The 12409-nt window shown below is 43.2% G+C and overlaps 1 protein-coding gene across 1 annotated transcript in view; it reads right to left on the bottom strand.

Annotated features, from left to right (window-relative positions):
- adamts12 (ADAM metallopeptidase with thrombospondin type 1 motif 12) overlaps positions 1 to 12409 on the bottom strand; it is a 596791-nt gene that overhangs the window by 462301 nt on the left and 122081 nt on the right. Inside the window, exon 3 of the mRNA XM_033032714.1 lies at positions 4306 to 4480. Coding sequence (XP_032888605.1) covers positions 4306 to 4480 — 175 coding nt within the window. The remainder of the gene's footprint in view (positions 1 to 4305; positions 4481 to 12409) is intronic.

The raw sequence follows: 12409 nt of genomic DNA, 5'->3' as shown, positions 1-12409 counted from the left end.
CGTGTTGACATGCATCAACTAGTGTCTGAGCTGAATGTAGCTGAGTACAAGTTGGTGGGCCGGGAGTGGTGTTTTTCTTTGTGCTCAATATCATGTTTCTTTAAAGTAGCAGTGATGATGTTTATTTTGTGTGGCAGGTTGACTGGTGCCATTAGGTGCCTGCTCCACATGTTTCTCGTGGACGTTAGGTATGTGACCATTAATCTCTTTCTCAATATAGTATCTGACCAGGGTACCCATATGCTAACACTATCATGAACCTGAATTAACCTCAAGAACCCCAAACAAAGGCCTGATTGGGCCCATCCTAAGTTGTTTCATTATTTGATCAGTTAGAAAATGTTATAACTTCCTCAATTACAGTATAATAACCGGAAAAATATTAATATTAAAATTTTGGAAAGGCCCTACAACCCCCACAATTAAAATGTGGATTACGGAAATGTCGGAGACCCTATACTTAGAAAGAATTAGACTTGTCTTAATGGACAAACAAGATCTTTTCCATAAAATTTGGGCTCCATTCATTAACTATCTGAAGGGATAGATTGGCACAGCACGAGGACCCAGCTGAAACTTGAACTCAGGAACAGATGAAAAACTATACTCTATACTTTATAACCTACGAACCTATCTCCATTGATGTATTACAGGTAACCCATTCCACCTCCCTTGTTTTTCTGTTGTGTTGTTTTTTGCTTTCTTTTTTATTTGTAACTTTCTACCCTCTCTTTTTCTCGCTTTCTATAAAAAATAAAAATACTAGAAGCAGAAGTAATTGATAATGGAAAATTTTAATAATGTATGACTGATGTATATGAAAAGTTTTTTTTTACTATAATATGTAACTACATTTTATAATATGTCTACTTCTAATAAATAAATAAATAAATAAAATTTAAAAAAATAAAATGTTATAATAGTATTAATATTACTTGTGGCGATAGTTGTTTTCTGGATGTTCTAATCCATCTTTTAAACGTTTACATTTGGAAATCCACTGACACATATACCTTAAATGGTCTCCTTGGCCAATTGCAATCTTTCTGGACCAAACATCTTGCTCTCTTACTGTCATAGTCATAGAGTACGGAAAAAGGCCCTTCAGCCTATGTTCTCTGGCAGCTCATATACCCATATACTCACTGAGTGAACACTTGTCCCTCTGGTTCCTATTAAATGTTGACCCTCTCATCTTAAACCCATGTTATTTGGGTTTTAATTCTGCTACCCTTGGTAAAAAAACATGCATTTACCCTGTCCATTCCCCTCATGATTTTATACGCCTGCCGCCAAGGAATAAAGTCCTAACCTGACCAACCTCTCGCTATAGCTCAGCTCCTCATCCTGGCAACATCCTCATGTGCTTTCTTTGCATATTCTCCAGCTTAATTACGATACGATAGTCTGCCACCAGTCATGAAACACAATAAGATCCATGAAACATGAAATTAAAGTGATGAGTAAAAAGTCCAGGATTGGGAATGTGCAAAGATTGGGGAGGGGGTGGGTGAAGGGGAGTCTGTCTACCCAACGACAGAAGGGGGAGGAATTGTACAGTTTCATAGCCACAGGGAAAAACGGTCTCCTGTGGCATTATGTGCTGCATCGCGGTGGAACCAGTCTATTGCTGAAGGTGCTCCTCAGGTTGACCAGTGTGTCATGGAGGGGGTGAGCTGTATTGTGTAAGATGCTTCACAGTTTGAGGACCATCCTCCACTCCAAGACCATCTCCACTGAATCCAACTGCACCCCCAGAATAGAGCCAGCCTTCATGATGAGCTTGTTAATTCTGTTGCCGTCCACGGCCTTTGCCTTGCTACCCCAGCACACAACAGCAAAGAAGATGGCACTGCCCACCAACGATTGGTGGAACATCTGCAGTATCTTACTGCAGATGTTGAAAGAGCGGTGCGTCCTCAGAAAGTATAGACGGCTCTGTCCTTTCTTATACATTGCCTCAGGGTTCCTGGACCAGTCTAATTTATTTTCCAGGTAAACTCCGAGGTGCTTGTACTCCTTGGAAACTGCACATCCACACCCTTGATGGCGACAGTGGGCAGGGGACAGGAAGGCCTACATCCTTCTTGTAGCCGGGTGACCACACTGGATGCAGTACTCCAAATGTGGCCTTACCAATATCCTGTATGACTAACATAACATCCCAAAATCTATAGTCCACACCCTGACTGAAGAAGGTCAATGTACCAAAATGTACCAAAAGCCTTATCATCCTATCTACTTGTGATCTCTTGAGGTACATTACTAGTCACCTTCAGTCTGAAAAAGAACCATCCACCATCACCTTATGCGCCTTCCATGAAGCCGATTCCGTTTCCAGTTAGCTAACTCTCCCTGGATCCCATGTGACCTCACTTTATAGAGCAGCCGAGCATGTGGGAACATTATCAAAAGCCTCCCTAAGTTTAGCTAGAATTTCTTTTCTTTCTACCTTTATCAGTGCAATGATGTTCTAAATTATTTTCCTTCTTTCGTATATCCATTGCAATTTGCATGTTCTACCTACTTGTTTTCTCAGCTTTTCACCTCTTTGCCTCTATTGCGTGGGTGTCAGTAACATTAAATTTCACTAAGAAAATCAACTCTAAGCTGCAAACGTACTGAACACGCCTGATCAATCATTTCCATCTACAGTTCAATTTGACATGCTAAAACAACAGTAGTTACATTTTCTGCTAAGAAGCAGATAAAAATGAAATCAGCCGAGAAAATCAATTGAGTTGAAGAATAAACCCAGTCGCAAAATCTGATTTTGCGACACCGGGAGCCCGCGGGTCCCTACTGGGAGACCGCTTTTCGGGGCTTCCGCAACAGCGACTTCTCCCGCCCGAGTTGCGGGGTTGAGGGTGACCTGGAGCGGGGCCTTACATCGCCCGGCGCGGCTTTAAATGGCCGCGGGACTTGTTAGCGCACGCCGGGGGCTCCACACCAAGACCCGGAGCGCGGCCTTGCATCACCCAGCGGGGCTTTATAATTGCCGCGGGACTTATTTACCATCGCCCGCCGGGGGCTTTGACTCTGACATCGGGAGGAGAACGAGGAGTGCAGGGGAGAGATAAGACTTTGCCTTCCATCACAGTGAGGAGGAGATTCACTGTGATGGATGTTCGTGTAAATTGGGTTGTGTCTTGGTTCTTCTTGTTTGTATGACTGCAGAAACCAAATTTCTTTTGAACCTCTGGGTTCAAATGACAACAAATAAATTGTATTGTATTGTATTGTATTGATCAGCACCTCCCTCAATATTTTGCACAAAATCTGAAGCTGTTTTGCTGAACTACATGTGAGTATACTGCTGCTACCATGCTCAGGGGTCACTAAAAACAGCGGTGAGAGCAACTAGCTTGTAATAAGTGTTTGATATTGTCACCAGACTGTCAAATATGTTGAAGAAATCTTCCGGCTTTTAACTCTCTCTCTTCGCTGTGCCCCACCAGGATGTGCACCCATTTCTCCCACTATCCCAGCCCCCCCTTTCTCTTCCATTCTTCCACCACTCCTCTGCCCCTTCCCTTCCATCTATATCTCTTCCACTAGCGCCACATTTCCCTTCTCTTTTCTCCTTGCCTCACAGCCTTTTGTCTCTTTTTCATCTCTGGCCTTTGTCCACCTATATTCCAATCAAATCCCCCTTCACCCGTATCCGCCTATCACCTGCCACAGTTTGTCCCACCCGCACCTGTTTTCCAGCTTTCTCCTCATCGAATACAATCAGTCTGGAGACCGGCTAGAAACGTTGCCTATCCATGTTTGCCAGAGATGCTGCCTGACTCGCCGAGTTATGCCCCTGTCCCACTTAGGAAACCTGAACGGAAACCTCTGGAGACTTTGCGCCCCACCCAAGGTTTCCGTGCAATTCCTGGAGGTTCCCGGAGGTTTTTGTCAGTCTCCCTACCTGCTTCCACTACCTGCAACCTCCGGCAACCACCTGCAACCTCCGGGAACCGCACAGAAACCTTGGGTGGGGCGCAAAATCTCCAGAGGTTTTCGTTCAGGTTTCCTAAGTGGGACAGGGGCATTAATCTAGCACTTTGTCTGTTTTTTTGTGAATCAGCATCTACACTTCCTATTGTCTATTAGGCTTCTCTAATGAGTAGCGGAAAATAAAGTACCAATCAAATCCAGGTGGGAAAATAAATGGACTGAATCCATCGGAATAATGTTTGGACATTGCCTCATACTCTTTCTTACCACAGGACGTTCTAATGCAGTTATAATATTTGAATTCCTTTCCTCTAATTATCGCCCACCTCATAAAATTGTGCACATCAGCTGTTACTATACCTTGTATTCCACAAGTCCCCGAGATCCCAGGAGTGAATTCATGGTGCTGTCTCCGAGAACGTTGAGAAACCTGCCTCTTGTAAATAATATGTAGATGCGGCTTTTCTCTGTCTTGTGGGGAACGCTGTATCGGTTCGATAAAATAGTCTTCACTGTGCAGACGGAAAAAACCACGCTGCAGGGAAAATAAAGCAGAATTAAATTTCAGTTCAAAATTTAAGAAGTGCAATCAGCAACAAGATTAATTTAATGGTAAAGATAGCTGTTGATGTGGGATGCAGCACTAGCAGGCCCTGTGAACAGTCCTGTCGAAAAGGTACTACGAGTGTAGCACAAAGCTGTACACACTGGAAGAGCACTGGTTCTGCTGGTTTAGTTTCGTTTTTTGTCATGTGTACTGAGGTACAGTGAAAAGCGTTTGTTGCATGCTCATCAGTCAGCGGAAAGACAATACATGATTACAATCAAGACATTCACAGTGTACACATATATGATAAGAGAATTTTGTTTAGTGCAAGGTAAAGCCAGTAAAGTCCGATCAAGGATAGTCCAAGGGTCTCCAAATGAGGTGGATAGTAGTTCAGGACTGCTCTCTAGTTATGGTAGGAAGGTTCGGTTGTCGGATGGCAGCTGGGAAGAAACTGTCCCTGAATCTGGAGATGTGCGTTTTCACACTTCTGTACCTTTTGACCGATGGGAGAGGGGAATAGAGGGGGTGGCCAGGGTGTGACTCATCCTTGATTTTGGTGCTGGCCTTGCCGAGGCCAGCACTAAGGTATGGTATGGTATGGTCAGCATGAGGTATGAAGGGACTCAATCGAAGGGAGGTTGGTTTGTGTGCATTAACTGTGCATGCACAGCTGGCTGATCAATGTTTGGGACATGATTTATCTGACATCCTAATTAAAATCTGATTCCTGATGTAAGTTTCAACATTCGATGGGGAAATCATCTGGCTTAGCTTTCAGCTCAGCCTTGATGCCCTGTGGCTAAATTGTCAGCAAACATGTCAGGATTTATTCCACACTTCTCTTGCCTGTATTTCGCTGGAAAAAAAATCAATTTCACTGGAACATTGAAACTGAGCCAATCAAGTCTCTTGAGTGTCACTCTAAAAGCTGTCAGGATCATAGATAAATCAACAATTGGTGCAGGAGTAGGCCATTCAGCCCTTCGAGCCACCATTCAATGTGATCATGGCTGATCATCCACAATCAGTACCCCATTCCTGCCTTCTCCCCATATCCCTCGATTCCGCTAGCACTGAGAGTTCTATCCAACTCTCTTTTAAATGCATCCAGTGAACCGGCCTCCACCCGTCTGTGGCAGAGAATTACACAAATTCACAACTATCTGCGTGAAAAAGTTTTTCCTCATCTCAATTCTAAATGGCCTATCCCATATTCTTAAACTGTGGCCCCTGGTTCTGGGCTCCCCCAACATCAGGAACATGTTTCCTGCATCTAGCGTGTCCAATCCCTTAACAATTATATATGTTTCTATAAGATACCCTATCATCCTTCTAAATTCCAGTGAATCATTTTTTTCCCTGGTGAATCATTTTTTCCCATCTACGTTGTTTATTTATAAACAAAGCTGGGTGGTAAGGTGAACTGTGAAGAAGATGCAGGGAAACTTCAGAAATGCATGGAAGCGTCAGGAATGTCATATGGTAGACCTGCCGCCTCACAGCGCTGGAGACCTGGGTTCGATCCTGAGCTTGAGAGCTGTCAATGTGGAGTTTTCACCTTCTCCCTGTGACCGCATGGGTTTCCTTTGGGTGCGCCGGTTTCCTCCCAAATCTCAAAGATGTGCAGGTTTGTAAGTTAATTGGATTCTCCAAATATTGTCTTGAGTGTGTAAGAAGTGGATGAGAAATTGAGATAACGTGGAATTAGTGTTAGTGAGTGATCGTCATCGACGTGGACTCGGTGGGCCGAAGGGCCTGTTTACATGCTGCATCTCTAAAACAAAAAAAAACAAACCTAAAAATATGAAAGGGATCAGTAAATTTGCAAAGATATGGTAGATGGAATGTAATGTAGAAACATGTGAGGTTGAAAAATACTAGAGAGGCAGAGTATCTTAACTGGCTAAAGTATGAAAGGAGTATAAAAGGTTTAGTAGAATGCTGCCTAGATTAGAGGGTATTACCGATAAGGAGAGTTTGGGCAAACTTGGATTGTTTTTTCTGGAATGTCGGAGGTTGAGAGAAGACCTGATGGAAGTATATTAAATGATGAGAGGTATAGATAGGGTAGACATTCAGAATCTTTTTTCCCAGCGTGGAACTGTCAAGGATTAGTGTAGTTTATTTTATCATTTACATGTGTATGGAGGTATAGTGAAAAGCTTTTTGTAGCATGCTATCCAGTCAGCAAAACTACAATCAAGCTGTTCACAGAGTATAGATACTGGATAAAGGGAATAATGTTTAGTGCAGGAGGGCATAGCTTAAAGGTAAGAGAGGCAAAGTTTAAAGGAGATATGTGGGGCCGGTATTATTTTACATGGAGAGTAAAGGCTGCCTGGAACACATTGCCAGTGATCGTGGTGGAGGCAGATTTGATAGTGGCATTTGAGAGGCTTGTAGATAGGTGCATAGATATGCAGGGGTTGGAGGGATATTGATCACTTGCAGATAGAGGAGATTAGTTTAATTTGGACTTTTGTTTGGCATGGACATTGGGGGCCATAGAGCCTGTTCCTCTGCTGTACTGTTCTAAATTCTATGTTCAGAAGCATTTGTGTATCTTTGCACATTAATCATTGAAAGTTATCCTGTAAGTACAAGAAGCTATTAGGAAGACCAATGGTCTGTTGATCTGAATTGGAAGAGGATTTGTGTACAAGACTAATATCACATTGTCCTGATGAGAATATACCTGATATTGGTTTTGTTTCATTATTGTCACGTGTGCCAAGATACAGTGAAAACATTTGGTTGTGTGCAAATCATACTGTACATGAGTATAATCAAGTAATTACACATGTGAACAAAATCATGAGAGGAATAGATCGGGTAGATGCACAGAGCCTCTTGCACAGAGTATGGGAATTGAGGACCATAGGTTCAGAGAGGAAAGATTTAATAGGAATTCGAGGGGAACCTTTTCACACAAAGGGTGGTGGGTGTATGGAACAAGCCAGAGGAGATAGTTGAGGCTGGGACTATCCCATCGTTTAAGAAACAGTTCAACAGGTACATGGACAGGACAGGTTTGGAGGGATATGGACCAAGCACAAGCAAGTGGGACTGGTGTAGCTGGGACATTTTAGGCCTGTGTGGGCAAGTTAGGCCAAAGGAACTGTTTCCACACTGCATCACTCTATGACTCTAACTAAGTACACAGGTAGCGCAGAGGAAAAACACCAAAGTCAGAGATCTTGATAAATTTACAATTGGAAAAGAGATTTTAAAGGAGTGGAACAAGTATAGTGGATGGCACTAGATCTTCCTCAGGGACAAGCTCCACACTCTGGTGCTATCTGGAGTATTGTGTACAGGTCTGGCCTTCCTACCAGAGGAAGGACATGGTTGTAATTCAGGACGTAGAGCAAAGATTCACATGATTGTTTCCTGGGATGGCAGAATTGTGATTCAGGATTCGGAACGCCTGTTGATGTTTAGTAGAGAGTAGAGTGTTTAATTTGTCCATGATATATGTATTTTTATTTTTATTTATTTTTTACTGCACACTGAATGGACACTGGTTGAGCAATGTTTTTTTGTTTCCTCTGGGTATGTGAGTACTCAGGAAAATGACAATAAAGATATACTATACTATACTAAGCACAGTGGGTCAGAGCTCTGTTGAGTTAAGAAAAATAAGAGATGATCTGATTGATTCTTATGTGGCTTGACAACACAAATGCAAGGACCTTGCATCTCTTAGCTGGTAGAATTATGAAAATGGGCCACAATATCAAGATTAAGCATCAGCAATTGAGGGCCAATATTAAATGAAATTTCTTCAAGCAAGGAGCAGTGAATCTTTGCAATTCACGGCCCATGTGGGCACTGGGGAATCAATCACCAAGCATACTTTTTTGTTAAATCAATAGATATGCAGATAATTATGGAATCGAGGGATATGGAATTAGTACAGGAAATTAGCGCAGTTAAAAGATCAGAAATAAAAAGATACTGTGTGTTGAGTATCAAAGTAGCAATTGATGTTGAGATTTCTATGTAAGAATTTACTCCTTGTAATATATGTCAAAACTGGGTAGTTTTAATTGGGCCGCGAATGGGCAATTACTTTACATATCAGGAGGCGAGATTTAAATGACGTGCCATGAAAAAAACTGCAAATGTGTCAGAATGGCTCGAATAAAATAATAAAGCAAGTTTTATATCTCATCAAATGATTATTTTGCAATCAGAGTCAGGAGCCTTAGGAAGCACTGGATATAGTGGAGAATGTAGAATAAGTACATATAACAGTACAGCACAGGAGCAGGTCCTTCAGCTCACAATGTCTGTGCACAAGATCCACATCTTTCCTTTCTTTCCATATCCATGTGTCTTTAAAAAGCCTCTTAAAGGTACAATGGTATCTGCTTCCACCACCACATTTGGCAGCTCGTTCCAGGCACACACCTTTGTCTGTGTAAAAAACTTGCCCTGCACATCTCCATTAAACATTGCCGTGCTCACCTTAAAGCTATGCCCTCTTGTCTTTGACAGTTCCACTCTGGGGAAAAAGGCTCCTACTGTCTATCCCATCTACGCCTCACATAATTTTATATACTTCTTCAAATCTCCCCTCAACCTCTGTTCCAAAGAAAGCAATCCAAGTTTGTCCAAACGTTCCTTCTAGCTAATACACTCTAATCCTGGTAGAATTCTGATAAACCTATTCTGCACAGTTTCCAAAGCCTCCATGTAATGGGATTGGCAGAACTATAAACACTAATCCAAATATGGCTTGAGCAACATCCTATAAAGTGACAACGTGTCTTCCTGACACATATACTCAATACCCTGGCCAATGAAAGCAAACATACCACACGCCTTCTTTATCACTCTATCTTCTCGTGTCAAAGATAGACGATAAAGGATGGAGTAACACAGCGGGACAGACAGCATCTCTGGAGAGTAGGAATGGATGATGTTTCCGATCCAGACTCTTCTTCAGATATCTTCTTCAGATGTCAGGGGAGTGGGTGGGACAGAGATAGAATGTAGTAGGAGACAGTAAGACTGGTGGGAGAACTAGGGTGGGGTCGGGACAGAGAGAGAGAGAGAGGGAAAGCAAGGGTTACGAAGTTAGAGAAAACAAAAGTCATACCGCTGGGTTGAAAGCTGCCCAAGCGAAATATGAGGTGGTGTTCCTCCAATTTGCGCTGGGACTCACTGACAGTGGACATGGGAAGGGGAGCAACCGGAAGATCGGGTAGGCCTAACTAGAGGAACAACAATATGACCTGTCCACCGGACAGGTGTCAGAGGTTATGGGGAGAAGGCAGGAGAATGGGGTTAGGAAGGAGAGATAGATCAGCCTTGATTGAAGGGCGGAATAGACCTGATTGGCCGAATGGGCAAATTCTAGTACTATTCCTTATGACATATTTTTTGCTCTACATTTTATAACTCCTACATTCCTTTGCCTATGTTTTCATTATCTAATCTCCCATTCACTCATTGACCAGATGACCTCTGTGTCATTCTACTGGAATTTTTTGAAGATATAACTAGGAAAATGGACAAGGGAGAGCCAGTGGAAATAGTGTACCTGGACTTTCAGAAAGCATTTGATAAGGTCCCACATAGGAGATTAATGAGTAAAATTAGGGCACATGGTATTGGGGGTGGAGTGCTGATATGGATAGAAAATTGGTTGGCAGACAGGAAACAAAGAGTAGGAATTAACGGGTCCCTTTCAGAATGGCAGGCAGTGACGAGTGGGGTACCGCAAGGCTCGGTGCATGGACTGCAGCTATTTACAATATACATCAATGATTTAGATGGAGGGATTAACAAAGTAACATTAGCAAATTTGCAGATGACGCAGAGCTGGGTGGCAGTGGGAACTGTCAGGAGGATGCTATGAGAATGCAGGGTGACTTGGACAGGTTGGGGGAGTGGGCAGATGCATGGCAGATGCAGTTTAATGTGGATAAATATGAGGTTATCAACTTTGGTAGCAAAAACAGGAAGGTAGATTACTATCTAAATGGTGTCAAGTTGGGAAAAGGGGAAGTACAACGGGATCTGGGAGTCCTTATTTATCAGTCAATGAAAGTAAGCAGGTACACAAAAATGCTGGAGAAACTCAGCGGGTGCAGTAGCATCTATGGAGCGAAGGAAATAGCTAACGTTTCGGGCCGAAATCCTTCTTCAGACTGATAGGGGGTGGCGGGGTGAAGGAATGAAAAAGGAGGAGGAGGAGCCCGAGGGCTGGGGGATGGGAGGAGACAGCCCGAGAGCTGAGGAAGGGGAGGAGACAAGCAAGGGCTAACAAAATTGAGAAAATTCAATGTTCATGCCCGCAGGATGCAGACTCCCCAAGACGAATATGAGGTGCTGCTCCTCCAATTTCCGGTGTTGCTCACTCTGGCAATGGAGGAGACCCAGGACAGAGAGGTCGGATTGGGAATGGGAGGGGGAGTTGAAGTGCTGAGCCATGTAAGCATGCAGGTACAGCAATCAGTGAAGAAAGCGAATGCATGTTGGCCTTTATAACAAGAGGAGTTGAGTATAAGAGCAAAGAGGTCCTTCTGCAGTTTTATAGGGCCCTAGTGAGACCACACCTGGAGTATTGTGTGCAGTTTTGGCCCCTTAATTTGAGGTAGGACATTCTTGCTATTGAGGGAGTGCAGCGTAGGTTTACAAGGTTAATTCCCGGGATGGCGGGACTGTTATATGCTGAGAGAATGGAGCGGCTGGGCTTGTATACTCTGGAGTTCAGAAGGATGAGAGGGAATCTTATTGAAACACATCGGATTATTAAGGATTTGGACACACTAGAGGCAGGAAACATGTTCCCGATGTTGGGGGAGTCCAGAACCAGGGGCCACATTTTAAGAATAGGGGGTAAGCCATTTAGAACGAAGACGAGGAAACACGTTTTCTCACAGAGAGTTGTGAGTCTGTGGAATTCTCTGCCTCAGAGGGTGATGGAGGCCGGTTCTCTGGATACTTTCAAGAGAGAGCTAGATAGAGCTCTTAAAGATAGCATAGTCAGGGGATATGGGGAGAAGGCAGGAACGAGGTACTGGTTGGGGATGATCAGCCATGATCACATTGAATGGTGGTGCAGGTTTGAAGGGCCAAATGGCCTACTCCTGCACCTATTGTCTATTGTCTATTGTGGCGCCCACAGAGGTGGCCTGAGTATTTCCAGAATTTTCTGATTTAATTTCTTTGGCTAATGTGGCATTACTGATGTCAGCACCATTTCTGTTGACAAACTGCAATGATTTTATTAAATACATCAAGTAAATGTGTCTCACAATTTTCTCCATCCCTAATAATACCAAAGACCAATTAACGTGTTTATTTTTGATAGTGGGAAGAATATCGCCCCTAAAAGCAAGACACGTGCTTGTGCTTGGGAAAATATCATGAGATCTTTGTCATCCACCTAATTAGTTATAGTCTAACCTCATGTACTGCATCGAGTGTTCCCAATGATGCCTCTGAAACACTGGCAACGCCAAGCACAGACTCAGTGACCGTTTTGCTGCACACTTATGCTCGGTCCACCAAGGTCTACTAGGTCTCCTGCTTCCTAACCATTTTAACACCGCTTCCCATTCCCATTGACATTTGAATACTGATCATTTGGTGCAGGGCCTCCTCCATTGCTAGAGTAAAACCACCCTCATAATCTGCTTGTGTGGTTTATAAACCAACAATATGAACATTCAAATTCTCGTTACCTAAAATTGAAGGTAACACACACTATTCTTCACCCCCCCCCCACCTTCTCTCCCACTCTTGCGACCCCCCTGGACTCAACTATGTTTCCCATCCCCTTCCACCTACATTCCTTTCTCTAGCTTCACAATTTACAACTCTTCAATCTTTTTGTCTCACACCTTCAGTCTTTTCTTCTCTGTTTAATCATCTGTTTATCAACCCCCACCCTCCAACTCC

This window comes from Amblyraja radiata, chromosome 1 (genome assembly GCF_010909765.2).
Source record: "Amblyraja radiata isolate CabotCenter1 chromosome 1, sAmbRad1.1.pri, whole genome shotgun sequence".
Taxonomy (NCBI): Eukaryota; Metazoa; Chordata; class Chondrichthyes; order Rajiformes; family Rajidae; genus Amblyraja; species Amblyraja radiata.
Note: the sequence above shows the minus strand (reverse complement) of the source record. Positions and strands in the feature narration are given on the sequence as shown.